Source organism: Fusarium tjaetaba (genome assembly GCF_013396195.1).
Source record: "Fusarium tjaetaba strain NRRL 66243 chromosome Unknown NRRL66243_c0000316, whole genome shotgun sequence".
In the NCBI taxonomy this organism is placed as follows: domain Eukaryota; kingdom Fungi; phylum Ascomycota; class Sordariomycetes; order Hypocreales; family Nectriaceae; genus Fusarium; species Fusarium tjaetaba.
In genome coordinates this window covers 41,147-68,519 of record NW_023501512.1, presented here as the reverse complement: position 1 = coordinate 68,519, position 27,373 = coordinate 41,147, and the positions used below count along the sequence as shown (strand labels likewise).

General features: G+C 49.2%; 13 protein-coding genes across 13 annotated transcripts; 5 read left to right on the top strand and 8 right to left on the bottom strand.

Moving 5' to 3' along the window:
* Positions 1 to 594: 594 nt before the first annotated feature.
* FTJAE_12103 (cyclopentanone 1 2-monooxygenase) lies at positions 595 to 2,254 on the bottom strand (the record flags this gene model as incomplete). The annotated part of the gene is made up of 2 exons (XM_037345117.1): positions 595 to 723; positions 776 to 2,254. The coding sequence occupies 2 exons, from the start codon at positions 2,252 to 2,254 to the stop codon at positions 595 to 597; spliced, it is 1,608 nt and encodes a 535-aa protein (XP_037200879.1).
* A 687-nt stretch (positions 2,255 to 2,941) lies between these two features.
* FTJAE_12102 (lipase esterase) lies at positions 2,942 to 4,124 on the top strand (the record flags this gene model as incomplete). Its single annotated transcript, XM_037345116.1, has 4 exons — positions 2,942 to 2,971; positions 3,019 to 3,399; positions 3,474 to 3,952; positions 4,076 to 4,124. The coding sequence occupies 4 exons, from the start codon at positions 2,942 to 2,944 to the stop codon at positions 4,122 to 4,124; spliced, it is 939 nt and encodes a 312-aa protein (XP_037200878.1).
* Positions 4,125 to 4,162: 38 nt separating this feature from the next.
* Positions 4,163 to 6,274, bottom strand: FTJAE_12101 (transcriptional regulatory; the record flags this gene model as incomplete). The annotated part of the gene is made up of 1 exon (XM_037345115.1): positions 4,163 to 6,274. One exon carries the CDS (start codon positions 6,272 to 6,274, stop codon positions 4,163 to 4,165), a length of 2,112 nt encoding a protein of 703 aa, XP_037200877.1.
* Positions 6,275 to 7,511: 1,237 nt separating this feature from the next.
* On the bottom strand, positions 7,512 to 8,708 carry FTJAE_12100 (uncharacterized protein; the record flags this gene model as incomplete). The annotated part of the gene is made up of 1 exon (XM_037345114.1): positions 7,512 to 8,708. The coding sequence occupies one exon, from the start codon at positions 8,706 to 8,708 to the stop codon at positions 7,512 to 7,514; it is 1,197 nt and encodes a 398-aa protein (XP_037200876.1).
* A 532-nt stretch (positions 8,709 to 9,240) lies between these two features.
* Positions 9,241 to 10,833, top strand: FTJAE_12099 (nicotinamide mononucleotide permease; the record flags this gene model as incomplete). Its single annotated transcript, XM_037345111.1, has 3 exons — positions 9,241 to 9,901; positions 9,948 to 10,619; positions 10,667 to 10,833. The coding sequence occupies 3 exons, from the start codon at positions 9,241 to 9,243 to the stop codon at positions 10,831 to 10,833; spliced, it is 1,500 nt and encodes a 499-aa protein (XP_037200875.1).
* Positions 10,834 to 10,975: 142 nt separating this feature from the next.
* FTJAE_12098 (uncharacterized protein) lies at positions 10,976 to 12,315 on the bottom strand (the record flags this gene model as incomplete). Its single annotated transcript, XM_037345110.1, has 2 exons — positions 10,976 to 11,601; positions 11,661 to 12,315. 2 exons carry the CDS (start codon positions 12,313 to 12,315, stop codon positions 10,976 to 10,978), a joined length of 1,281 nt encoding a protein of 426 aa, XP_037200874.1.
* A 221-nt stretch (positions 12,316 to 12,536) lies between these two features.
* FTJAE_12097 (uncharacterized protein) lies at positions 12,537 to 14,766 on the bottom strand (the record flags this gene model as incomplete). Its single annotated transcript, XM_037345109.1, has 6 exons — positions 12,537 to 13,144; positions 13,193 to 13,416; positions 13,466 to 13,903; positions 13,954 to 14,232; positions 14,281 to 14,377; positions 14,703 to 14,766. 6 exons carry the CDS (start codon positions 14,764 to 14,766, stop codon positions 12,537 to 12,539), a joined length of 1,710 nt encoding a protein of 569 aa, XP_037200873.1.
* A 1,731-nt stretch (positions 14,767 to 16,497) lies between these two features.
* FTJAE_12096 (ENTH domain protein) lies at positions 16,498 to 18,679 on the top strand (the record flags this gene model as incomplete). The annotated part of the gene is made up of 5 exons (XM_037345108.1): positions 16,498 to 16,545; positions 16,675 to 16,912; positions 16,968 to 17,158; positions 17,206 to 17,317; positions 17,379 to 18,679. 5 exons carry the CDS (start codon positions 16,498 to 16,500, stop codon positions 18,677 to 18,679), a joined length of 1,890 nt encoding a protein of 629 aa, XP_037200872.1.
* A 473-nt stretch (positions 18,680 to 19,152) lies between these two features.
* FTJAE_12095 (CDK-activating kinase assembly factor MAT1) lies at positions 19,153 to 20,244 on the bottom strand (the record flags this gene model as incomplete). The annotated part of the gene is made up of 1 exon (XM_037345107.1): positions 19,153 to 20,244. The coding sequence occupies one exon, from the start codon at positions 20,242 to 20,244 to the stop codon at positions 19,153 to 19,155; it is 1,092 nt and encodes a 363-aa protein (XP_037200871.1).
* Positions 20,245 to 20,561: 317 nt separating this feature from the next.
* Positions 20,562 to 21,271, top strand: FTJAE_12094 (nudC; the record flags this gene model as incomplete). Its single annotated transcript, XM_037345106.1, has 3 exons — positions 20,562 to 20,574; positions 20,663 to 20,865; positions 20,921 to 21,271. 3 exons carry the CDS (start codon positions 20,562 to 20,564, stop codon positions 21,269 to 21,271), a joined length of 567 nt encoding a protein of 188 aa, XP_037200870.1.
* Positions 21,272 to 21,350: 79 nt separating this feature from the next.
* On the bottom strand, positions 21,351 to 23,484 carry FTJAE_12093 (uncharacterized protein; the record flags this gene model as incomplete). Its single annotated transcript, XM_037345105.1, has 5 exons — positions 21,351 to 21,590; positions 21,641 to 21,811; positions 21,858 to 23,316; positions 23,369 to 23,417; positions 23,475 to 23,484. The coding sequence occupies 5 exons, from the start codon at positions 23,482 to 23,484 to the stop codon at positions 21,351 to 21,353; spliced, it is 1,929 nt and encodes a 642-aa protein (XP_037200869.1).
* Positions 23,485 to 24,002: 518 nt separating this feature from the next.
* FTJAE_12092 (mannosylphosphorylation MNN4) lies at positions 24,003 to 25,106 on the bottom strand (the record flags this gene model as incomplete). The annotated part of the gene is made up of 6 exons (XM_037345104.1): positions 24,003 to 24,048; positions 24,105 to 24,232; positions 24,290 to 24,595; positions 24,659 to 24,827; positions 24,887 to 24,896; positions 24,974 to 25,106. 6 exons carry the CDS (start codon positions 25,104 to 25,106, stop codon positions 24,003 to 24,005), a joined length of 792 nt encoding a protein of 263 aa, XP_037200868.1.
* A 920-nt stretch (positions 25,107 to 26,026) lies between these two features.
* On the top strand, positions 26,027 to 27,161 carry FTJAE_12091 (ER lumen retaining receptor; the record flags this gene model as incomplete). The annotated part of the gene is made up of 3 exons (XM_037345103.1): positions 26,027 to 26,041; positions 26,098 to 26,451; positions 26,499 to 27,161. 3 exons carry the CDS (start codon positions 26,027 to 26,029, stop codon positions 27,159 to 27,161), a joined length of 1,032 nt encoding a protein of 343 aa, XP_037200867.1.
* Positions 27,162 to 27,373: the final 212 nt, after the last annotated feature.

Here is a 27,373-nt window from a genome sequence, read left to right as displayed (position 1 = left end):
CACCGACCCAACTACTAATCCGGCGCTTCGCAGCTTGACGATGGGGGAGCGGACGGGACCCCGTATTCTCTACGAGCTTTGGTCGTATGTGGTAGGGGGTCTGGGTAACGTTAGCTATAGAAGAGGACTTGGGAAGATGGGAGGGGCATAGAGTGGTGACTCTTGAGCTTGTATGTTCCCTTCATCTGGTTCAGATCTGAAAAGAGACTGTTGGAACACCGAGATGTTTACCAACGATGATTCTAAGTAGTAATCCGCCCGTCTACTAAACCTGTCCTAATTCCTTCACAAACAAATTGGGATTCACGAAGGGTCCGCGAACATTATTGCGTAAGGTGAAGATAACAGCAAAAATTCAATTATGCACTCAATTGACAATTGATAAATATCTGGAGCGACGCAGGCCTGATTCGAACAGACGCCTCCGAAGAGAATAGATTTCTAGTCTATCGCATTAGACCACTCTGCCACTGCGCCTTGATGCTTCCTGATTGGATGGAATTCTCGACTCTAGTCATATACATACTCCCCAGGGCGACTCCACTAGTCTTTATAATATCCTCATCTTCATGACCATGAACGAGTTTCTGAGTCCTATTTCAGCTGAAACCCCTGAAAGCCATTCTCAGTACAGTCCTTCAGCGTCTTGGTATAAGTCGGAACGCCACCAAGGTAAATCAAGCACTCGCGTGGCTTGCCTGGGATGTTGTCTCCCATATACCACTAAAAGAAGTTAGCATTCTGGACTTCATCCACGAAAATGAGTTCAACATACCGACTTGGTGTTGGGTAAAAGGGAAGCATTTGCAATGTTCTGGACATTAGCTCCCCACTCAGCCTCCGCGTCTTCACACGCATCAATCTTATGGCGCCCTTGGGTTGACATGTACTTCATAACCTTGACGATGAACTCGCCTTGAGACTCAGCGCATGTCGGACCATTGCACAACGCCGTCGGTGCTTGAGGTCCATATGTGAAGAACATATTCGGAAACCCAGCAACAGCCATACCGAGATACGTTTTCGCGCCGTATTCCCACTTATCCGCTAGTTTCACACCCGAAACGCCTTGGATGTTGATATCCTTCAGACCACCAGTGATGGCATCGAAACCCGTTGCAGAAACTACAACGTCAAACTCCCACTCTTTCTCAGTTGTCTTAATACCTCGTTCTGTAACTTCAACAACGGGCGTGGCGTTGACATCTACCAAGGAGACGTTGGACTGGTTGAAGATCTCGTAGAAGCCGTTCTCAAGAGAAATTCGCTTACAACCAAAACTGTATGGCTGCTTCTCGGGGGCTAAGATCTCTTGATGACGGGGATCCTTGACGCGAGATCGGACCTTGGATTTCCAGAACTTGTAGGCCTCGGCATTCGAGTCCTCTCGAAAGATCATGTCTTGGTAGTTCGCAAGCCAAAACTTGAAATCACCGTGGGACCATAGTTCTTCATACACTGCCTGACGCGTCTTGGGATCATCGCTGAAAGTCTCGCGGGGGAGAAAGTTAAAGTCGAATCCACCAAAGCTAGCATGTCGACCATTGAACACCTCATTATAACGCTCTTCGGAAACAGACTTGTCGTCGCGAGAGTATTCGATCTGCTTCATGGGGAGTGCCATGTTGGGCGTTCGTTGGAACAACACGAACTCGCTTGCGACCTGGCTAAGCTCTTGTGCAAGCTGTACGCCGGTTGAGCCGGTTCCGATGACAGCGATCTTCTTGCCCTTCAGATCAGGTTCTTTTTCAGGCCAGTATGAAGGATGGATCCAGAGACCGTTAAACTTGTCGATACCCTTCCAGTCAGGTGTATGACGCTTGGCCGCGAAGCCAGTGTTCAAGAGCAAGTATCGCGCGACGAATTTCTTGCCATCCTTACTCTCAATCTCCCATCTGTTTGCGTCTTCGTTCCAGACAGCCTTGGAGATATACGTGTTGAAGAATGTATCCTTGCGAAGATCCCACTTCTCAGCTACGTAAGAGAAGTACTCTCTCAATTCAGCGCTGCCGGGGAAACGCTGCGTCCAGTTCCAGTCGCGCCATAGCTCAGGGTCAGAGAATTCGTAGTGCGGTATAGCACTGTCAACTCGGGCACCTGGGTAGCGGTTCCAGAACCATACGCCTGCGTAGTCAGAGGCCATGTCGACGAGTTTGACATTGTAGCCCTCTTCGCGAAGGCGCTTGAGTTGGTAGACACCACCGAACCCGCCGCCGACGATGAGTGCATCTAAAACTGTTGTCTTGACGGTCATGATGAAGCCTTTTCTATGCAATGGAGCTGAGGTGGGCTGATTAAAGAATGACCCTCGACTAACGATGGGATCAAAATGTTTCGTATAAGTCAAGCCTTGGTCGATTGTCGATATTTAAGTGAAACACTGATTTATCAATTTTCTTAGAATACACGTCAATTGAATATATATATAAACGATTCTGGTCGCTTAGGTTCACTTCCGTTGTCAGTTTTCGGAAGTATCAGAACCACGAGTCTCCGGGCGCATCGGAACAACACCAGACAAGGCAGTCTAAGCTTCGGTCGCCATAAATACCAAGTACGCCAGAGCTAACTTCCAATTCTAATCAAACTGGGCATAAACATATCCGACTAAGAGATCCCATGATTTATCGTTCTTCGGCTCGGATGTGGTGTTGGCCATCGGTATCTGGGCTTTATATCCGAAGAACCTCCTTAAGGTTCTGTTCCGCGGAACACTTGGCAAACTTCCGAAGAAATAGGAAGAAGCCGATTTTCACTTCTCAAATTAATAAATAATGTTATCCGAAGAGTTAATAAAAAAGGCTTCTTCCATCAGTGTTGCCGTCGTCTGATTGCTCATAAGAGGGGATAGTGCGCCGTCCCGACTGCTCCAATCCAAAGCTGTCTTCTGTGCAGAAACCACATCCAATTGATAAGAATCAACAAAACTAAATACAAAATCATGTCTTCTTACGCTGACTCCTGGCTCAAGGTAAGCTCTCAATATATCCAATCTGTTAAACGCACTAAATCGCACAGTTTGAAGAGTCTCTGGGTGGCGTCCGCCCCGTCCTAAAGGGCTCCGCGGAAGCAATGAGAGAGCAATTCAGCGGCCTCGGCGCCCTCCTTGCATCCCAAGCCCCTCCTTTTCCAGAAAATAAGTTGCGTGTCAGTAATGGAGAAGTAAGTGGCGTGGCATATCGGACCTACGCGCCTCTCAACTCTGAAGCCAAGAAATTGCCCATTGGTGTTTTCTATCACTCTGGCGGTTTTGTTTTAGGGAACCTTGACTCTGAGGATGGTTTCTGTCGATATATCGCGCTCAAGGCCAACGTGGTTGTTGTGAACGTTGATTATCGTTTATCTCCTGAACACAAGGCTCCGGCGCATTTGGAGGACGCTGTGGCTCTTTACGAATGGGTAAGTCGGACATCAGTATCCCAGCCTACTGCTACGTTCACCAAGACCCCTTGCTGACAGTTCTGATTCAATAGGCTTTCAACAACGCCGATAGTATTGGCGGCAATCCCTCTAATATGTTTACCATCGGCACATCAGCTGGCGGCTGTCTTGCCCTTGCAGTTGCTCGAAAGGTAGTCCTCGGTCAAACTAATCTTCCCACTGATGCTATCACTGGAGTCGTTGCACTATGTCCAGTAGCATTCCACCCACGAAACATCCCAACAGAGTTCCAGGGAAAACACTCGTCCTACAAGGAGAACAAAGACAACGTGCCCATAGTCGATGAGGAATCACTTCTGCAGATGTTTGACAACTCGGGTATTGATCCCGACGATAAGAGCTATTTTCCAATACTGGATGATAGATGTCTGAAAGCGTTCCCTAACACATATGTCGCAACATGCGGAAAGGATCCACTGCGGGACGATGGGAGAGTCCTTTATGATAGCCTCTCCTCGGCTGGCGTGCCTACCAAGACCGGCCATTATGGTGATATGCCTCACTGTTTCTGGTTAGTCCCGTCTTTACCTGAGACAGAGGTATTCTTGAACCAGTTAATAAGCGGGATCAACTGGGCCATCAAAGGTAGTAATTAGTTTAGCATGCGTGTAATGTATACATAAATATCTCACAGTTGCCTGGCACCCCTTCTGACATGTCAACCATATGTAGAGCACATTTAATTCATCGACTTAGATAGAAGACCGTCTGATTACATATATCACAGTCCAAACGCCAAATTACTTGTCCCCATATTTCCTTCAACCTCAAGACTACATACATCTACAGTTGAGAACAAAGGAAAGCTAACATCAAAAGAGTCGAAATTAATTGTCGTAGGCGTGGGAAGTGAAAATGCCTCTAGCGCTTCATGCGGCAGCATTCCCATCAGCTCCCCATCCATGTGTCCAACAGAATCGTCAAAGGACCACGTATCAAGAATTGCCTCACTGTAGCTAAAATCGCTGATAGATGATGCCTTTGCTTTGTCGTGTTGATTCGGAGTCTGCGGCCTAGATCCGTCGTGGACGGTACCAAAGAGGCTTCGCACAAGGAGGCTCTGTCTCTCCATCTTCCGACGTGCTCGCTCATCGACGTATATGTTGCAAACAGTTTGCAGGTTGTCGATAGTTTGCAGGGCACCCTTGGCGACGGGATCATGGGTACTGAACCTGGCCATCAAGGATCGTACGCCGGTCATGCTTTTTTCAAGAGGGAAGATATGATCCAAGTCATTGAAGTAGGCCGTTCCGAGCACCAACGCTGCAACGAATAATGAGTTCACGACAAACGGGAGACGCTTTGGGATTTCTCGGTTATCGCCCATTACTTTCAAGAGATCAACTGTCCTAACTGCAGAGTCGACACAGGAAAAGGCGAGGACTTGGTCGGGCTCAGTTGCAGCAGTAGGAGGTTCCCACTGACTCATGTCTTGGCTGGCTTTGTGCATGTGTTTAGAAGCGCTTTTCGTCAAGGATGGTCGAGCAAGAAGCATTATTGTCCAATAATATGCCTCCTTGAGGTGGCATAGACCGATATTTGGCGTTTCTTTCCCATTCGCCTCGTCAATGAATTTCGATGGTTTGATACTATCGGTAGCCAGACCTAGAGGAAACTTATTCGCCCATTGCCGATGGTGTTCACTTATTCGCTCCAAATGCGTGTTTGAGACTTTTTGCGGGGAGTAGATGTTGGTAAGAATATCTTCAAAGATAGCGCAGAGATCGTTGGAAGCCGAGTAATTCTCATCGGTACCCGTATTCCGAGTTTCGTGTGTGGATGGCGGACGACCGAGGGATGCACTCATGAAGAGATCCAGAACTCGGAGAACCTTCCACAATCTTTCTCGCAGAAGATATTCGGACTGCTTGAAATGCTTGTTGACATCGTGACGCTGAATTCCGAGAGCATATGCCGCGCGGACAGCACTGCCGAGATACATGAATGCGGCGTTCCGCCGTGATGCGCCAAGTAGGTACATAGTAATAAGAATGTTGGACTGAACAGCTGAGATACTGATGTCGTCCATGATAATGGATGCGGTGAGGAAGCGTCCATAATTAAAATACTGTTCTGCATCCTGGTCCCTATTCTCGGGACATGTCTGGGCGCCAATTGCAAATATGAGAAAGAAGACTGCCACTGAAGCTTTATCCTCTGGCCCATAAGAGCACCTCTGATACCAAGACGCCATTGACTCGGTGATGTCTCGCTCTTCGAAGAGGTTGAGTACGCAACTGGTTGAGCGGAAGAACCAGGAGACCAGATATCGAGCCTCTTCCTCTTCGGGCATTGCTGGGGTATCATCCATAATGTTTACGAACCACGTGGAGCTATCCGACGGCTTGGCCTCAACCATAAGATGTTGCAGAGCATCTTCCGTGAATGCACAAGGACCAAGCGAATCGCGTACTAGACGTCGGATAATCTGTAGGAAGGACAGATTGGCTGCGTCACCAATGAAGACGAATTTCCCGTGGCCGTCTTGTATGAGCGTAGAGAGCTGCGGACGCTCTGTATGGTCTTTGTGTGAATCATGTCCCGCCTGGTTGCTAAGCTGAGGTGGAGTCTGGCCAAAGACTTCGATAGAGGAGGAGACGCTTGGCGATATAGAGCCCTGCAAGTTGTCTGCACCAGACGCAGGAGGTCGGGCGCTCCGAACTCTACGCTTTGTTGTCGGAGAAGGGGTAAAACTGCATTCGGAATCCACCCCGCGGGTGATGCAGCGGCCACACGGCTGACGGCCATCACAGCGCTCTTTGCGACGCTTGCAAGTATAACAGGCATTGGCGCATCTACGGCGCTCGCTGTCTTTGAGTTTACGAGAAGGCATCGTTCACGTGGGTGTGGTAAGGAGAGGTAGAGAGTACAAGGGAAGTCGAGACATCTGGGGACGAATAAAATTTAAGTCGTTGCAACGGGATTTACGGGCGACCCAGATTGCGGGGTTGGAATTCCCCAAGGTACGCTAAAGGAAGCGAACCTATTAAAGCAGATTTGTTTATGATTTAGATTCGACTAGACGCAGCCCTTTCTGGAGAACCTGGTAGTGGGCTGGGCGGAACTACAGTCTGTACACAGGGCACTGCGATGGGCATGACCATCGTGGGCTTAACTACAGGATCTTGATTTGTGCTTCCCTTGTTTTATGTAATATATATTGTACCTTTCTTGCTAATGGCACAAGGCATAGCAGTCCACACGGTGACTATGGAATTGTGCCTGTTGCTCTTTTCCCCAAGACTGTTGAGTGGTTTTGAATCTCAGCAAACCATTAACGGAGAAGAGTACGTAACATGAGAAGTAGATAGCGGGAGATTCAGTTTGCAATATGTAGTTCCTTTGTCTAACATCAGTGACAAAGAGGGTGTGTCAATGTTCTCGGCTCAACCGAGGTGAAGTGTGTGGTGGGGTGATGGACGGGTCAACCCCACAATCATCGGAACCCCACAAAGTGACTGCCCCCCAGATCCGATCCGATGCAGGGCACTACTACCTACAGCCGATGGTTAATATTGTATAAACTATTTCGTAGTCACTCATTGAAGCACCAGAGATCTCTTTCACTGTTAAGTCCGGTTATGTATGCTTTGAGATCCAGAAAAGACAATGGGGGTTTTGGCGTGGGAGGAGAACAAATACTTAAATGCAAACAAATGGCTGACGAAAGTCCATACATACAGCTGTGCAATTGGTGGACAGTAATACAATGGCATTCATGCACTGGGATCTGTTATGGTCCGAGCGAACCGGCAGTTCAACCCTGCAGATTGATGCCACATATATCTTGGCGTGGCCCTCTATCCTTACGATTATTTAGTCACAGATTAGTGGCTCAGCTGCCCTCAGCCTGACAATGCTTCTGTTCTCAGGGGAGCTTGGATATTGTCAGCAGCAAATGTGAGAAATTTGCAGTTCAACTTCACGTCTCGGCTTCTGACAGGTGACGAAAAAGAAATCAAGTCGTACGTTTCTTGTATACATACTTTAGCAGGGCCATCTATGTTTTGAATGGAAGACTTGGCTGCAGTAGTGTACTAGGACCTTCCCTACTCTGTCATCCTTCCCAGTTATTGCTGTTTACATATACTCCCCAGCATTCCCGAAGACTGCCCTTCTGCAACAGTTCCTCCCAACTTCTTCTTCAACCAAGGAATCTCCTCCAAAGAATACCTATACGCCCTAAACAGCGCATTCGACTCTCCAGGGAATATCTTCGCAGTAGCTTGATCGGGATACGGCGCAAAATGCGGGTTGATAAACTCCCAGCAAACATATCCATCTTTAGTAACCTCAAACAATCTTCCAAAAGCACTCTCGCACAGTAGCGTATTTCCGTTCGCTAATCTTTGCGCACTGCCCATAAACGGAGTGAAGAAGTTGTGCATCTGCGAGCGATCCCTATACTCCCAGACGATGTTCTTCGTTTTTCTATCAACCTCGATCGCACGGGTATAAGTGATAGATTCGCCGTTCCGGAAAGCTCCATTGTCAAAGATGAGAATGTTGCCGTTGTCTAGTTCGGTGGCGTTGTGTTGTTGAGCAAGAACTTCTGGGCCGAGCTTCCAGACGATGTTGCCGGTAGATCTCTCGATGATTATGACGGCTGATACTGATCGGAGAGATGCGAGGATATGTTTGCCATCGCGCATGGGGATGACGGAGTTGATGAGTGGGTAGTGCTCTCTTGTGTAGTGAGCTTGAAGAGGGTATTCATCTCGTGGGAGACGCTCTGAGACCTTCCATTGCCAGACGAGATTGCCCTTCTCGTCAACTTCATTGATGGTGTCGGCGTAAGTGATGCCATCGATCTCGGTCCCAGGGACACCGCCGATCACTTTCGCTGAGTCCTCAGGAGACAGAGCCTCAAGTCCGGTATACAAAAAGCGGCCATCACCGTAGTGATACTGGTCATGATGACCCAAATCATCCTTAAATTGACGAACCACTTTGCCATCAGGATCAAGCTCACTCATCACACCACCACCATATTTGTTAAAGAAGGGAAAAGGAAAGGGACCTCCATCTTTGGTGGTGAGCTCAGTTGTTCGAAGCGTGTTGACGGCAAGATTGCCATTGGGGAGAATTCTAGCATGACGGCCGATTCTGCCGGGGAGTTTCCATGAGTGGACTTCTTTGCCGTCAATGTCAACCAGGTGAGCTGTGTCGCTGGTCAGGGGGCAGAAAAGGGTGTAGCCGCCGAAGGACTTATCCTTGTCGACACCTGTGAGACCGACGCCACGTCTTTTTAGTGTGTTTTGTTCCATGGCAAAGGCTTAATCTTCTGATACTTTGTTGGTGGTGATTGTTGGAGTTCGGGTCTTGTTTGGTGATAGTTTTCAAGACCTGCTAAGAGATTGTCTTGCTCGATGACTTATTCGATATGAAGGCAATATCAACACTCTGGACTTGCCTCGTACTTGTAGACAGTTCTTTCTTTGCAAAATGATATCTTCAGATAAATATTGGCGTGATATTGCGAAAAGATCAACCCCACGGCATCCCGACGGTAAGCCTGCGGGATGCCGTCGGGATGCCGCCGGCTGATAACGATCCGACGGTCCCTCGCTATCACCGCCGGCGCCATCTCATCTTATCAAGTCCTCCAATAGGTTAACCAGATTCAGCACGCCATTATCGTCGCCATGGTATCTTCAACACCATACAGATCTAGGCACATCGCTTATCAGGACATCATTGTTGCTCTGGCAGGGAGGTAGTATATAGAGTGTAGCATTGTTCGATACCATCATGTTAGAAATCACCATTGCTAGGCTTGACAATTAACATCTTGTTACAATGAGTTCCTTTTCTGAAAAGAGTCAGCCGGTGCAGTCTAAGACTTCGGAGCATGATGGCGATATTATTCAGGATGAAGCTATCCATGTTCCGGGCTATGATCCTACCCTTACCATTGAGTCTGGAGAAACTAGGAGAGCTTTGCTCAAAGTTGACTTCTTCATCTTGCCTTTTATCGTTCTTTGTTTCTGCTTCCTCCAGTTCGACCGTACCAACATCGGCAATGCCCTAACAGACATACTTCGAACGGACATCAACATCGATAACTCAGACATCAACCTAGCCCAAACTCTCTTCACAGTCGGTTTCATCGTTACAGAGCTTCCCTTCAACATGATCAGCAAGTATATGGGCCCTGAGAGATTCCTCCCTATTACCATGTTTCTCTGGGGTATTGCTACTTGGTCTCAAATCTTCTTGAAGAACGCACACGGATTATGTGCTGCTCGATTCTTCATCGGAGCTCTTGAGGGTGGTTATATCCCTGGTTTCGCTCTTTACATCTCACGATACTATACGAACCAAGAGCTTGCTTTACGGTATGCTATCTTCTGGGCTTCCAACAGCTTTGCTGGTGCTCTTGGTGGGCCTTTGTCTATTGGTCTTCTTTCCCTTCGTGGCCGAGGCGGTCTTCATGGCTGGCAGTGGTTGTTCCTCATTGGTAAGTCCTAAACCCTCTATGCAAAGTTAGTGCTAATTATGTGTAGAGGGTGTTTTGACCTGCTGCCTCGGTGTTCTCGCATACCTGTACTTCCCTCACAACGCCGCGAAGCCGAAGACCTTCTTTGGCAAATCGTTCAACATCTTCACCGAGCGTGAGGCTTCCATCATCGTCACGCGCGTCATCCGCAACGACCCTACCAAAGCCCTCCGATATGGTCAACCGGTTCTACTATCACATATTGTCAACACTTTCACTGACTGGAGACTATACGGCCATCTCGTCGCTGGTCTTCTCTCCATGGTCATGATCTCACCAATGAACACATACGCACCCTCCATCATCAAGTCTCTCGGCTTTACCTCCCTTCAGGCTAATGGCCTTAACTCCGTTGGTAGTGTCTGCGCTCTAGTTTGGTCAGTGACTCTAGCATTCAGCAGTGATCACTTCCGGGAGCGTGGGTTCCACATTGCCCTTGGCTACCTCTGGGGAGCTGCTGGTCTACTCTGGTTAGCCCTTGCACCAAATGGCGTATCGAAATGGACTTTATACGGTGGTGTGGTCTGGACACAGATGGGAATGGGCTGTGTCCAAGCCATCAGCGCTGCATGGCTCACGACCAAGATGCAGGACTATAAGAGACCTGTTGCCTTGGCTGCTTATGTGATGAGTATCCAGCTTGCCAACTTTCCTGGTAACCAACTTTTCAGAACTCAAGGTATGCATAGCCCCCATTCTTACAAGTCCTCGACTAACTGTAGATAGATGCACCTCGATATACTCGTGGACTGAGTATTGCTGCTGGCTGTGCTATTGCTGCCGCTGTTGTTATTCTGGTCTGGAAGTTGCTGTACCGACTCTTTGACAATGGTGATGCTGGTGTTGAGGAAAAGTTTCAGGTTGCTTCAGACGAGACGAGGAGTGAGATTTAAATCATCGCTAGCAATGTTATAGTATGAATGGCCTAGGTAACAGAGTTTTTAGTACGGCGATAATTCAACAGATCTAGTTGACCTTACAACTATTTGCATTCAGTCTCCAGTCACACCCAGCGTTGCCTTCAACATCCACTCCCTAGTCATCCTCCTCATCAACTTCCATAGAGAACTTCAAGTTATGAATTTCCGCCGTCTTCCGCCATTCCTTCTCAGTCTTCTCAGAGATCTTAGCTCCCCCTCCTCCAGAAAGTCTCAAAATCGGCTCGTCAGGGTCATTAGGATACCCGGTGCAGAAAACGAGAGTCGTGGACCACGAGTCTTTTAGCTCTATGGAGAGATACTCCGCCTTGGGCATGCGAGATACACATCGTGCAGCCGCCGTAAAATATTCATTCGCCACATCGTCAACGGGAAACATAGGATGCCAGCTATCTGGTGATCGCCATACGTTGCGGACAACAAGTCGCTTCCCTGAGGGTGATATGTCAGATGGTGTGAGTTCGAAAGCTTTGAGACTTGGCCAGTGAGGCTCTTCAGCTGTATCTGACTCGGGTGGCCAGAAGATTGTGGGCTCGATGCTCCCTCCGAATGAGAAATCTTTCAGGCCTTCTCTTTGCGAGAATTTACATAGCTCTCGACTCAAAGCATCTTCTTCTGTCGGCTCAAGAGACATGGCATCCAAGAGCAAGCGTGGACTAACAAAGTAATCGAGATCGAACTGGTGGATGGACGAAGGCAAGTCATTCAATGAACGTGCAAGTTCTAACAAGTCTTATTGTGAGAAAATACCATCAGCTTAAGTAGAGTTTAGTTGAACTTACCATTTCTTTCCTTCAACACAATCTCAGGTACTCTCTCAGACATCAGGCGCAGAGTAAGCGATCCCAGACGAGACATGGTACCCGCTATCAAGCAAAAGGAGCGCGGAGAGTAAAAAAAGCGATCAAATCCACGACATAAGTAGAAACCTCGTATCATGGGTACTTCTGGGAGACACGGTGTCAACTCCTCAAAATTGTCCTCAACGTGATCTTCTAGTCTACCGAGATAACTAAGGCCTCCTTTAGCCCAGGGTATGGTAACGTTCAAGTCTACCAATGGCTCCTCTTGCAAAGGTATTTGAGCGAGCAACTTCAGAAGAGGCATAAAGCCTGTGTCAACTTCGGGCCCTGCCGTTGGAGGGTGTTCTTCATCCGGTGGTGGAAACGAGTAATCAACTCGGCGGAGATATGAAAGACGCCTGGGGGTGAGAATGTTGTTCTCTATCGCATACAAGACCGATTCTTGGTTCAACTTGAGCTCGCGGAAAGATGCCTCTTCAATGAGAGGTTGCCATCGGTGAGACAGTGCTGCTAAAGGTGCGAGACAATGGATTGGCGGTCTGGTTTCGTCGTAGAATTTCGCTGGCGAGAAGTACTCATCTGGCACAAGATGTTGAATGATATTTGATATGATCTCTGGTGCTAGTCGGTCCATTTTGGTGGTGGTGTGGCATTGCGCTGAAAGAGAAGAGTGGTAATCACGATGGATTCAAATGGCAGAAATCGATCGCGGAACGGAGCGGAAAATATCCGTGTCACTTGTTGGCTGCTGCCTGTTACACGACCATCTTAACTACTCCGTAGTGCATTGACATTTACGATTCCTCTGGTGACAAGTACTTAATCACTTCATTTTAAGGTATTTTCTAGATATTACTAAACAGACGCGTCCGTATCTGAATGAACCTGCGCCCATTCCGGCCAAGACTCCAATCCGCCATCCGCATCAAACATCTCTGATCCTATAAAGTTGGGATACAAGAAAGAGAGATCAGGCGGTAACAATAATTCTTCGGGATTGTAATCAGCGCCAGGATTCTCAGCTAGTGCTCCGGAAACAAGAGGCGTTGAAGGTTGGAACTCTGGGCGAAGCTTCTGGAACTGTGCATGCACAATATCGCCTAGAATATGCGCAGCGTGACAAGGCAGGCCAATAGTCTTGAACCAGGTTATAAGCTTGAATACTATATTATCCAACTCGGTAGTATCATAATTAGCAGCTCGCAGTTTGGACTCGTATGTGTGAACGATTCGACATAGAGTTAGTGCAGAGAAGCTGAGGATGTGATAAATGTGATCTGTTAAATGGCGAGTACGATCGTCGGTTGTGTCGATGGCGAGATTGATGATGATTTTTGAATGCTTGATCATTTCTTTGAGGACGGAGCTGTGCATAACTGATTTCGGTGATTTCAGGGACTGACAATGAGCCAGTAGGTGAGCGAAGTGGAAGCCCATTTGCAGAAACTGGGATCTGGGCTCGTCTGGATCATGTCAACATCAAGATTCTAGCACATCGAGAATAGACTTACGAAAAAGGACCATCCATTCTTGTTGCCATGCTTGCAGCGCGAGTTTAGTTCCCGCAAGGTCGACCTGAGCAATCCCACATTTGTTGTAGATAATCCAATAGAGCTGAACTTCTGCTCCCATCCTCGCCTCGTAGTTGTTCACCTCATTAGACTTGACAAAATTTACACATTGGTCAACTTGTGCTTGAGTTAGAAGTGAATGCCTGCGCGTTCCAACGCAGTACCTGTCCTACTGTCAGCAGATATCTCGTGAATTGTCTCTTGGTGACTCACTGAAGATGGGCAACACATAGGTGATTCCACAAACACCAAGCATCCAGCGAGTCATCGGTATGCTGAGACGAGCCTGGGCGGATAACGTCCATGAAGTGAGGGCTCGCGAGCGCTTGCTGAATCGCATAGCCCGTGAGAAGCCAGCTGTCTATACTCAAGGGAACTTGGCCTATAGTCGTCGACCAAAGACTTAGTATGAGTACGGCTTGGAAGAACTCTAAAGTCTGCGGGACTTCCAGCAATGATGTCGTGATAAGACGCTTCGATTCTTCGAAAAGCCTAGGAGCGAGTCGATCTGCCAGATTCTGGCTTGTGTGCCGGACAGATATCAAAAAGATGCTACATAACAGCAATGGAGACTTTCGGATCTGTAATAGAAGTCTGTCTGTTGGGATGTCTTCTGGGAATCTGACCCATCTGCCATAGTGAACATGGAATCTGAATTATGTCAGTTACTCGTTATTTAACGAAAGATGATGATAGCTTACAATCCTAATAGTGAGTGAGCTGTTTGTAGTGAGACAAGCCCTGTTGATAAAACGTCTGATTGAGGTCCTGTTTGCGCAATTGCTTGCTCAGGCGAGTGAACTCCCGCGTCAGTCGCAGCATCTCGTATTAAAAACACCGGAGCCGGGTCGAGTTCAGCAGACGGTACTGACACTTCCACCACTGCAGGTCTACTGTTACTAGATGATCCGGCAATTTCATCTAGTTTTGAGTCAAGTTTATCGACTAAAGCGCTGACTGTTCGCTCGAGCCTTTCTAACCTATACGAATCGTCAATGATAACTCATCACTTGCACCAATATACAAACCTATCATCAACTGAGCTTCTCCTACCTCGAACAGCCGAGTCTTCACGTGAAACATCTATTTCTTCATGTATGGGTGGTGAGATAGAGCGTCGATGGCCTGTAGAGTCCAAGGAGCATCGTTGAGATAAGGTCTTGCAACGCAAACAAGTTCCATTTGAGCTGCCGGAAGCATAACAGCGAGTTTTGTATTTGCGGCAAAGATCACATGCTTTTGAAGCTCTACCAGATCTTACAGGAGGCATGTCAATGGCGAGGGATCTGCATGCAGGAAACAAATGCTTGGTATAGATAAGGAGTTCAACGGTCTATCGTGCCTTATCAGTAGAGATGGCGTGCTAGATTGATCACGTGGAAGCTACGGAGATATAAGTCACATTTCGACAACAACTTCATGAATTCAGAATTGGGGGCTATCGAATGACCTGCTTTGATATTATGGGGTCCTTGATATACGTAGTGTTGCGAATGTGTTGAGAGCCTGAGCATGGTCGGTGGGTTAGCAGTTGATGTAGTGGTTCAAATACACAATGGCCCAAGTAAAAAGAGAGGCTGTTTCGAAGAGCTCAGAACTCTGAAGATTGAGGTCAGTTTAAAAACACAGAGTTTCCAGGACCATCATAGGCTAGTATGGAATATCACAAGACCTCCGAATCAACCTGGATTACGTCAAGTACAGATCTCTTTGGCTCTGGCCTTGAGTAGCGATGTCAGAGTCTAGGGTGGCCAACGGTGGATAAGGTGAAGCAAGGTGAGCAAACAGCCGAAGATCAGCCACGGCCAGCACCCCACTACGGGCACCTTTAAATTTTGCGCGGATCGCGTTCCTCCTCTTCTTCTTTTTCTTTTCTCCTTATGACCCTCTTCATTCAAGAAACCGTAAGTCCTCGCCGCGCACATATCACTGCATTGTGACAAGTTGCTAACATTCACCTCGCAGATGATGAGAACCGCGTGTTTAGTATGATGCAGTGCCTCCTCCCCGGACCTCGAAACCCTCTGCCTCTCGGGGCAGCTTAAGCGGTTTCGTGGCGAGGTGAGGTTGGTACCATGAAATGGGCGTTCGACACAGACCTTGTTACAAGCATCGGACGCGATGGAAAAAAGCTCTGACTTTTTATGAATGAAAGAGAGGATTCTTGTTTTGGTTCGTGCGGCTGGGGAAACTCGGCTTGCAGAAATTGAACTGTTTTGAAAGGTAGGTTTTTGTTTTTTGCGATTGAGGGAACTGGGGAGCAAGCCTCAAGTGAGGTTTTGCGTATATATATGTACTACGAATTAAATTGAACTGAATCTTGCATCTTATTTGTAATGACAAGCCTTGTGCCTCGCGACCTGCTGTTTTTGATAGAGTGAATGTGCCGTCCCTTGTCTAGAGCTGTATCAGGTGAAATGAGTTTTGGTGAGACGTGAAGAAGCGAAGAGATTATCGCACAAGCTACCAAACACGCATGCAAACGGCCACAAGCAGACTGTGTTTGTGCTACGTAAATGCCCAACGATGCCTCAATTTGCATTCCCCTCAGACTAAAAAGTCCCCAGATTTCTTCATCCTCGTGGAACATCGCCATCTCTGCAGTGGAGCTATCTTGGCGCAACCAAGTCCCTCTGAAATGAAAAAGACAGAAGAATCCATGGTGACGACATCAGTAGCGTCCCCTGGAATTACAGTGGGAGAGTAGCGCCCGCCCGTATCGGAGTCAACCACCTTTCCGGAGGACACGAGTTTGGAGTGTACATCGCGACATGGCCCAAAGCTGCTGGGCGGCACAGGTACCTCCCTATCATCCGCATCTCTCAGAATCTCCACCTTCTTGTCCTACAACCACCAAAGCCCAACCTCAAGTCAACGCCAACCCGAATAGCACACACCCCTCCCCTTGTCCTGCCACGCCCCAGAATCGTCCACGTCCCCCGGCGCGGATGCGGACACTCTCTCGTTGTCTCTCTCGGCCAATCTCTCTTTCTTCGTCCAAGACGCCTTCAAGATCTTCTTTTTGCGCTGGTCACTTTGAAGCGACCCGACACGCTCGTCTTCGCTCGTCTTCTGCAGCAGCAGCTCTTATCGTCATCCCAGCCTCGACCCCCCCGGATCCCCGGCCATCGTTCATCTGTCACCGTACCCCATCGCTCGTTGCAACGTCCGTCGTCTGAACTTTTTGTCCCTCCATCGCCCGGCGATTATAAGCTCGATACAGCTCCCGAGCTCCTGTTGGAATCATGTCAAGCTCCTTCGAAAAGTCCGTCAAGGGCGCAACGAAGATCAAGGTACGTGTGCGGTCTTGGCGGCGCGCTCTTGATGAGCCTAATATCGGCGGCAATCATGAGCCCAACCAATTTTCCTCGACGGGCGCTGGTTCTCACGATTCGACTTGGTACTGATACTGGATGCTATAGAATGCTCCCCCAAAAACGAAATACATCGAACATATTCTCGTAGCTACCCATTCCGGCGAAGCTGGCGTCGGCGAGGTCTTTCGCGCTCTCACATACCGTCTCCGCGATTCAACGTGGACCGTTGTGTTCAAAAGTCTAATTACAGTTCACCTGATGATCAGAGAGGGATCTCCTGATGTCACGCTCGCTTTTCTCTCGACGCATCGAAATGTGCTAGCAATTAGCAGCTTTACAGACGGTACGTTCCACGCAGGCCGAAAGATATATGGGCTTGGGCATTGACAGATTGGCAGCACAAATTCAAGGACGAAATATTCGACATTATGCCCACTACCTAGCTGAGAGAGCTCGCGCATACGAAAAGACGAAGACGGATTGGGTGCGCGCTTCTGAGTCAAGACTTGAGAAGCTTTCGGTTGAGAAGGGATTGTTACGAGAGACGGAAATCGTTCAACACCAACTTGAGGCTTTACTAAAATGCGACGTGAGTTGAGACCGTAAGCGAGGGAATCCTGAGACTGACAATCCCAGGTTATGGAGAACGAGCCAGAGAATGAAATCACCATAACTGTTTTCCGGCTGCTTGTCTTGGATCTGTTGGCACTATTTCAGGTACTCAACCAAGGGCTCATCAGCATTCTCGGTATGTTTGCCCCTCCCCCTCTGTCTCAGCCCGCCACTTTGACTAATTCCCATCCCTTCAGGTAACTTTTTCGAGATGTCAAAGGTGGATGCCGAACGTGCTATGGCCATTTATCGGAAATTCACGAAGCAAACAGACTACGTCGTCCAATATCTGAGCGTAGCTCGTCAGCACGAACACCACACTCGAGTCGAGGTGCCCAAGCTCAAGCATGCTCCTGTCAATCTTGGACGCCAGCTGGAGGAGTATCTTCACGATCCCGATTTCGAGGTCCACCGAAGACAATACTTGGCCGAGCAGGATGTGAAGAAGATTGGGGGAGGTTCAAGCTCGAAGCAAGGAGGTCTCAGCAAGAAGAAAAGCTCTGATTTCCCCGAACCAGCGTCCAACAACCCTTTTCCCAAGATTACGGCCTCTTCGAGTGGGAACAGAGCACCTGAGTCGAAACCGCAAGCCAACAAGGGCCCTGATCCCGATCTGATCGACTTCTTTGACTCTATCGAACAGAATCAGACACCGATGAGTATGAATCCCCAGCCTCAACAACAGGCTTTCCAGCAGCAACCGACAGGCATGCCGTTTCAACAGAACGGTTTTGCTCCTCAGCCTACTGGGTTTGCCTCCAACAGTCCATTCCAACAGCCTCAGCAGACTGGGTTCATGCAGCCGCAGCCTCAGATACAGCAACCCCAAATACAGCAACCCCAGATCCAACTACAGCCCGACTTCACTGGAGCCGGTTTCGGGGGCTTCACTCCTCAACAACAAGCCTTCCAACCAAGCTCACTCGCACCAATTCCTCAGGATACAATGGCCAGCTTTCCCAACGCTGCTCCTCAAATCCAACAACCTGTTCAGAACGGATCGCCTCAGGGTCTCCAACCGATGCAAACAGGAAGCACCAACCCCTTCCGCCAGTCTATGCTCATGGCTCAACAAACAGGGCTTCCATCATCTGCTACAACACCCGCTCTAAACCGCCAATCTACAAACCCATTCGCTCGAACATCACCACAGCAAAACACTTCTCCTTTCGCCCAAGCTTCAAACTCGCCTTTCCAATCACCCTCTCCTCAACAACAACAACCTGCTCTTCAACCTACACCAACCGGCACAAACCCCTTTGCTCGCAACTCCACGATGCCAGCGCCAAACCAAGAACAGCGTCCGCAAACTGCCGGCGCTGCTCTTGCTCCTCAACCGACCGGTACTACCAACCCCTTCCGAAACGGCGCCTTTGTCAACCACAACACAGGCATGGGATGGCAAGCCAACCAGCAGCCTATCGGGGGAGGCCTCGACCAACTTCCCACAGTACCTGTATTCCCTCGTCCTGCTCAACAGACACCCTGGCAGCAATAAGATTATTGAAGCAGCCGTTCCAAACCAAACAATCTTATCTTACAAGCTCAAATCAAAGACATAATTCACATCGCGTTTTTCCAACAGCGCCCTTTTGTTTCCGTTTCTTGGCTGTAACAGCCTCCCTTTCCATATAGTAAGCGAGGCGTTTTCGGGGGATGTGATTCGAAATGAGGATTGCAAGGCCACAGGATGAGCACGCAGGAGGATCCAGTATCCTTTCTGACATTGCCCTTCAATCCTCTCCTGGTGATTTTTCCTTTTGGATTAGTATAGTAGCAGTCATACAAAAATACAATTATCATCAAATTATTTGTCTGTATTCACTGTGTCTGGTGTATGTTCTCTGTAGCCATGGTATCGTGTCATTTTTTACCATCTTCAAAACTCCAGTTCCGTTATATCCCTCAGTGTCTTTTCCCAAACGCCCAAACTCCTTAGCTATGCCCGTTTAAACGACGAAAATCATTCTACTAGAACGGATCATCGACGTCCATTCTACCCCCCGTATCTCCCGTCACAGCAGCTTCTCTCGCGCCCGCTGTAGCAACACTCCTTTCAACCTTCTCCTCATCCACAAACACACCCAGCCCTGAAAAGGCCTCGAACAAAGCGCGAGTGAGATACTCATCAGGACTGTACCCTCCAGCCTTGAACTTGGGCTTCGTCCTTGTCTCCTCGACCCACTCGTTGCTATACAGCGCCAGTTTCTCCGGCGAAAGGTCAACGCGCTCTGGCATGACGCGCACGCCGCCGTACGGATCATACGGCTTGTTCTCCACAACGACTGCCTTCTTCTCGCGCAGTCCTCTGATAGAGAGACCGCTGCTTCCCGCGGCGCCGAGTGCTGCGTCTCGCTTGTTGTGTCCTCGCTTCTTGAGCATGATCTTGTCCATCGCTTCAGTCGCACGGCCCGTTTCTGCGCTTTGTAGCGAGTCGAGCATTTCCTCTCGGAAGCGCTTGGCGTTGGCCTTTTCTTCGAGCTCTTCTTGATGTTCACGTAATCGTCGCTGCCGTGCTTCTTCCTCCTCTGCTGCCATGCGACGTTGACGAGCATCGGCTGTTTCGCGCGCAAGACGTCTGTTGCGCTCAATGTCCGCCTTGTGCTTCACCTCCCACTCCCCAAGTTCCGCCTCAGCCTTCCTCCTCTGCTCATCGGTGCCATAGACGAGATCACACGTCAAAACCTCCACCCTCTCCAGGTACTCATTATAATCATCCAGCGTCTCAAAGTCCTCCTCAACCTTGTTAAACACCGCCGCCACCCGTCTCCTAATATCGACTTCACGCTCAACAGCAAGATCCGCGAAGAAAGCAGTCTTGAAACCGCGAAGACGGAGGGTCTTGTGGCAGCCAGCGTAGGGGCATTGGTTGGGGCCGTCTTTGAAGATTCGCTCGACGCAGGTCTTGCACATGCGGTGGTAGCACTCTGGATTGATGCGGAATTCCATGTCGCGGTTGAAGTAGCGTGTTGTCTTGCATACGGGACATGTCTCGTCTTGGTCTGGCGGTGGAGGCGCGTTGAGATCTGTGGCGTGGCGTATTGAGACGCCTGCGCGAGACATTTTGGCTGGCGAGTGCACGGAATGTGCGGTTGAGTGGAGGGGCGAGGTTGTCGAGAGAGGAAGAGGAGAGGAATAGCTTTGTTATGGTGAAGAAGTGATTAATCAGTGGCTAGTTACCTTATCAAATGTTGGTTCTGCACGGCTGACGAGACGGTGATTACAGGCTTGACGGCGCGTTTCCTATTGGTCAAAGCTCATACTAACGTGGCCCCACCTTGTAGCTGCCCCTCCATGAATTGTCAGCCTTCTCTCATAACCAACAGCTTCCATCGATTTCTCCCCTCAGAACATATCACAACCGCTTCAAAAACATCACCATGGCTGATAACGGTGAGTACCATTCTAATCACTCGTTCACTGGGTGGATATAGACAGATTCATCATGAGTTATAACATTCACACGTACTGACTCTCACAGAACCTACACCCGCAGAGACAGCCGCTGCCAACGCAAAGCAGGCCGAGGAGCAGGCTGCCCTCCCTTACAAGTGGACTCAGACCATCTCAGAGCTAGACGTCACCTTCAACGTACCCGGAAACCTCAAGTCGAGGGATCTCGTCATTACTATCAAGAAGCAGAGCCTACAGGCGGGTATCAAGGGCCAGGATCCAATCATCCAGGTACATACACAACAAAATCAAGCTACATCTCATACACCAACTAACCCAACAACAGGGCGACCTCCCCCACGCCGTCCACGTTGACGACTCTACATGGACGCTCAGTACCAACTCAGACGGCACCAAGACAGTTGAGATCCACCTCGACAAGGTGAACAAGATGGAATGGTGGGCGCACGTCGTCACATCCGCCCCCAAGATCGACGTGACCAAGATCCAGCCCGACAACTCCAAGCTCTCGGATCTCGACGGTGAGACCCGCGGTATGGTCGAGAAGATGATGTTCGACCAGCAGCAGAAGGAGAAGGGCCTGCCTAGCTCGGACGAGCAGAAGAAGGCGGATATCCTCAAGAAGTTCCAGGAGCAGCATCCCGAGATGGACTTTAGCAAGGCCAAGATCCAGTAAAAAAGTATATATATATATGACGGATCTCGCATTGAAGAATTAAAAAGACGTTTCATTTCGTTATTTGTTATGTTCTTTTTCATCTTGTTTCTAGAGCGATTGCTGCGCGCTCGAGAAAGGCGTTGAAGCTTTTCACTTGTTGGAGCATACCGCCTGCGGAGCTCGATGAGCTGGCTTCGTCTATGATGCGTGCGACGAGAAGCTCGAGGTTAGCCAGATCGGCCTTTTTCTCTTGCGCGCGTGAGAGTTCAGGGGCGTCTCGTCCCCGTTCGACTGCCATGTCTATATCATGCATGATCGCTGAGGTATCGAGTCGGTACTACAATTGTTAGCTGGTGTTGCATTAACGAAAAGCAGGGGACAACTCACTTTTGACTCTTTGGTGTCCTCTTCGTGCTTGATGCGTACAGCATCCATCTTGAGCGCGACTTGTTCCCTCTCTGCTTTGAGACGTAATATCTCTTCTCGTAGTGAGAGCTTCTCTCGCTGCACCAGACGAACACGCTTCCGTAATGATTGCCAGTCCATGAGGTGAATTGACTAAGTTGTCAGTCCCAATGCTTCCATGCAGGGCGAAACAACTTACCAATTGTAACAATCGAGACGTGAGCTCCTCCTTATACGCCTCAAGTGCTCGTATCTTGATCCGACATTCCTTCTTCTTATCTTTCTCCTCGGTGTTCTGTAACGCTTCCAAGAGCTTCGCTATCGTACCGTCGATGACTTCTAAGCAGGCCTGTGCAAAGACATCCACCGCTGTCACTCCAGTTGTAGTAAAAGGCAAATCTGCCGCAAGATGATCTTCTCCGTCTTCTTCGTCGCCCTTGATGAACTTCTTGACGTTGACGAAGCGCTGAACTGTGACCTCGATTGCTGAACCATCACTGACTCGGCGCTCTTTGGCGGCTTGTTTCGTCCTGCGGACCTGTTTTGGTAGTGGTTTTTCTTGTGATGTCCGTGATTTCGATTTCGTAGGCTTTGGTTTGGTGGCTGGTTGTTTCTGTGTCGCAGGGCTTCTCGATGGCCGTCCACGACGTCGTTTCGCTGCTGGTTCTTCTTGCTCTTCTTCCCCTTCTTGTTCGTTGGGTTCAGCGACGGGCGATTGAGATGGTAGACTTCTTCGAGGCCGTTTTCTTCCAATTGTCTTGGCCGCTTCAACTGCATCGATAGCTTCCGCTGCCTCTTCGTCCTCCTGTGGTTCCTCCTCTGCTACGGGCTCCTCTTCAACTTCCTCCACTTCAGGTTCTGCTATTTCTGTAGCATCATCCGATCGTTCATCATCCGCAGGTGCGTGGTCCACTCGATTTGGCGAAAGTTCATCCTCATCGTCATCGTGCTCAGCAAGCCTCGAAGGTTGCCTTTGTGATAGTCTCGACCGAATTACGGCGGGACCTTCACTCCGTCGCACCTTGCTGACCAGCGGCGATGAGGAAGGCGGCGCATCGTCATCTTGTAGCGTCGTGTGTAATCGTGTCGTTGACGACATGGCTTCGCTCGTGCGTACGTCCTGTCGCTTGTTCGCAACATCTTGCGCAATCTGTTCCAACGACCTACGGCCTGCCCGTCGTTGCGATGGTTGTTCGGAGGGTTCATTATTCGGTAGCGCCGGCAACTCAACGTCAGCTTCGTTCTCGTCTGGCGCTTCGATTTCTGGACTTGGTAATTCAGGTTCTGGCTGTGGCTCTGGTTCGAGCTCCTCCTCGGGTTCTGGTCCTGGTTCTGGTCCTGGTCCTGGCTCTTCTACAACATCCAGGCTCGGCTCTTCCTCTCGCGATTCACCTGTCGTATCCTGCGCGCCAGATTCCTTAGATGTTTCTGGCAAATCGTAGGGGTCTCTCAATCGAGGCGATCGTCTCCGTGCGCTTCCTTGTGCTTGTGCAGACGGCGGTGGCTCGTTATCCAATCTTCTCCTCTTAGCAGAAGTATTTGGCGTTCGGCGCTCCGATGATGTGGGTGGTGCTGGCGCAGGTGCGGCGGGAGTCGAGCCAGCTATGTTGAGGCCAGCGATGTCGAGGTTGAAGGAGTCATCTTCTATGTTGGCACGCCTTGAGTCGCATTAGCACAGACACCATGGTCATTCCTGAAGTAAGTTCATACTGGGCACCTCGTAGACGCTCGTTCAGCCGATCAGCGCGGCGCTGTTGGCCTATTTATTGTGTTAGCGACTTGATTAATTGCTTGATGGGAATCGCTATGGGCATACCTGTGGCCATTGTGAGACAAAAGCGCACCTATATCTTTCTCTGCGCATCAAATTTCATGCAGAGTTAGTGTTTCTGTTAAATGCGCTGGTGGTGGTGTAATTGGGCGGTTTTAATTGTGATGTTGATGGAGCAATGTTTGGATATGCTTGTGACGCGTGGGGTGAGACGCGTTCTAAAGCCGCGGGGCATCGAAGCAATTAATTGACTGATGGGCCAAATTGGCCAACCAATGTTCGTCTACAAGACAAAGACTTGAACATGATATTATACAGTATTCCTTGAGTTTTTACGTGTATTATAAATTTGTAAGATCTGCATAACTTCTCCCATTTCAATTACGGGGATTTCTGCTATCAACCAAGTAAACAAAGACCCAAGACTTTTATAAGACGGCCAGCCGTCATCAGCCGGGTATCATTAGTATTCTATATCCTTTCCAGTCTATCCTTGATATAACTCTCCTGCTTGACAGAGATCAACGCCTTTTAAACATGCCCCAGTCCTATGTACACGATAACAGCTGAGGCCTAGTTCATAGGAATCCACTGCATCTTTTCTGTGTCGAATCGGTGACTAGTCCCTTGTCAGTTCTCATGGACACGCATATACGTTGCATTGAAAGATCATACTCATGGTAATCAGTCCTCGACAATGCTCCCTTGCCGTATTCCGAAGCCAGGATCTCCTTGTACCTGTACGGAACCTTGGCTTGAACACCTTCAAAAGTGGTGTCTAGTAGAGGAAAGATGTACTTGTCCTGTCACATGAAGCTTTAGCACAAGGCAACGATCATTGCCATATATACGGTACGCACCTTGAACTCGTGGTCATGCTTGTCGTACATGACTCCTTCACCCATCTCATGCCCTGGGTCATACCGCGCCGCAGTGATGTCAATAAACAGGCCATTCTGCATATCGATCCACCGTGCATCAATGAAGTTCATATAATCATCCCTCTCGCGATATTTATGATACGGGTTGATCTCCAACTGAAAGAAGCAACCCTCCGGACAACCATCATACTGGTAGTAGTAGATAGTCATGTTATGATAGGCGGCGAGGAAATACATGTCTGCCTCAGTAACTGAGACATCAGCGTCTAGGTCCCATGGCATGACCTGAGAGAATCCTTTCGGTTAGAGTGGACATGTGAAGTTATGGACATCCGTTTTATTTCTCACCTTCTTTCCCCACCACCAGCCGAGAAGGGAGCCATGCATTAACCAGGTCTGGACTCCCAGATCTCGAAATGTGGCTAGGTATGTCTGCATGAGGACTTTGATGCCTGCATTTTGATCCTTTGGCTCGAGGGCTTCACCAAAATATCTCAGATCATAGTGGGGATATTGTCTGAGCGAGTAAGCCCTTGTTAGTATTGGCGTTTTGTTGGTTGTTGGTTGGTAACTCACGATGCTTCCCCTGCAAGTTTCGTTAGTCAAAGACCTTCTCGTTTAGGATACGATGACCAATTCCATTGGACATAAGAGTGAACTTACTAAAGTATTTCGGTGGAGGAGCGTCTCTGGTGGGAAGTTTCTGTTCAATCTTTTGCAGAACGTCGGGGACTCCAAAGGCACTAGCGCTGGTGATCCAACCCAGGGCAACGGCAATGAATGCCGATAGTCTCATGTTATATCCGTATTCCAGTGACTGTCACTACACGTGGTCGTCGAGACTCAATGGTCAACGCGTATAGTTCAGTTTAGGTTGGTTACGTGGACTCTGTGGTGATGTTTCTGGAGATCTGCAGGGGTAGACTAGAGGCTCGCTCGCTCGTAGGTTGGCTCGTAACTTGAAAGGGGGCGTGCGGCAATGACGTTTAGATTGGGAAGCCAGTGAGAGATTACTTAAATCGAAGCATTACCTAGTGAGTATTATGTTCATGAGAATATAAGAAGATGCAGAGCGTGTGTGTGCTTGGTGTTGAGAATGATGAAATTACAGTCTGCACGACTCAGTGAGCGTACAGACAATTAATTGTTTGATGTTCCCTACTATCCGACCCGTGGCTCCCACACATCCGATGTACAGGTCCGCGTCACCAGCTGAAATCATATCGATAAGACAGACAGACTGTCTGTTTTGTCTCTATCTCTCAATACGTCACAACAATTTATATAAAATATATCAACCTCTCTGTAGGCATTCATGATGGAGGCGCACGTGTCCGGAAATGGCTGTAGATGTGGCGTCTTAAAATGTATCTTCATGCCTTGTAAATTCAGTTCTGAGTTCAGTCGCTGGCACTGACGCAAGCTCAAATGCTGCCCCAGACCCAGACACGCACACTTTAAGGTTGCCCAGTCTAGACTGCCCGTCTCCACCTCCTCCTCCATCATCGCATCGCCAAGCTGAAGCTCAGCTGCCTAAGCTCCCTCATCTTCAACCTCCACTACTCCGTAGCCTTACCTTATACCCGGCTACTTGTCATCTTCAACCCCTCCCCATCAAACCAACTATTCCACCTCGCTTCTCGTGTCCCTTTCTTCTCTAGAGTCGCTCGACGCAAACGCACCAAAGGTCGATACCTCCTTTTCCCGCCCTTGACAATGGGCGCGTGGAACGTACGTCTGCGAAACATCATGCATTAGCAAACCGACAAAACTGACAACACCCATAGCTCTTCCGTGTCCTGGGCGACTTGTCCCACGCCCTCTCCAAATGCATCCTCATCTTCGCTATCCATCGAAACAGGAGCGCTGAGGGCGTCTCCCTCATCACGCAGATCCTCTACGCCCTCGTCTTCTGCACACGTTACCTCGACCTCTTCATCGAGACGGTACCATGGAACATCGTGTTCAAGATCTTCTACATCATCTCGTCTATCTACATCCTTGCTATTATGCAATGGATCTACCCTCGATCGCGTGAGCGTGAGATCGCTTGGAAGATTGGCGCCATCATCCTTGGTGGCTCATTTGTCCTGTCTCCATTCGTCATGCTCATCTTTGAGAGCCACAAGGGTTTCCGACCTGTATGTTACTGTTGCCTAATAACCTCGCCATCACTAATAGCTTCTAGTGGATGTGGGTGTTCTCTCAGATTCTCGAGTCCGTCTGCGTTCTCCCCCAGCTTCTCCTCCTTCGACAAACAACCGTCCCCACGGTTATCGACTCCTTCTACCTCGTCGCTCTCGGTTCCTACCGCGCCCTCTACTGTGTCAACTGGTTCATCCGCGAATTCGAGATCTCCGGCAAGAAGCCCAACACCGTCTCCGTCATCTTCGGTATTATCCAGACTGCCCTGTACATCGACTTTGCTTGGGTCTACTACACTCGCCAGCGCGTCAAGCTTCGAGGTGGCGGCATTGTCGACGCCGACGATATGTCCCGTGGATGGCTCCTCCGCCGAATCTTTGGAAAGCGCTTCGAGAACAACGACGACGATGAGGAGAGCGGCCCTGGTGCATTTGAAGATGAGCAGGGTGGCCGACGAGGAGCTCGTCCCAAGTGGGGAGCTCGTGGTATCTCAGTCAGTGCCGATGACGGCGTCCTTGAGCAGGACCGACACAACCGTGACCAGGACGAGTTCGGCGGTCCAGTCGACCCTGACGCCAAGATGCAAGATCCCGATGAGCTTGCGCGAGCTCTCGACGACGATGATGATGAGCAAACACCACTACGACCTGGACAAACAGAAGGCCAGCCCAGCGGTCTTCAAGGCGGCGAGGGCTGGCGGGACTAGGATACCAAGCTTCCACGCCAAACTACAGCTTACATCACTTTTACGAACGCGAGTATGAACTCGAACGGAGTATGACGGATTGTTTACTTGGAATGTCTTGAAAGGTCTGCAGCCATTTTAGTGCCACGTCTGATGCGATGGGATGTATGGGACTGCGTTAGAAGAAGAGAGGGACTGTGATCTGGTCTTGGTTAGCTAGCAATGTTTCTAGG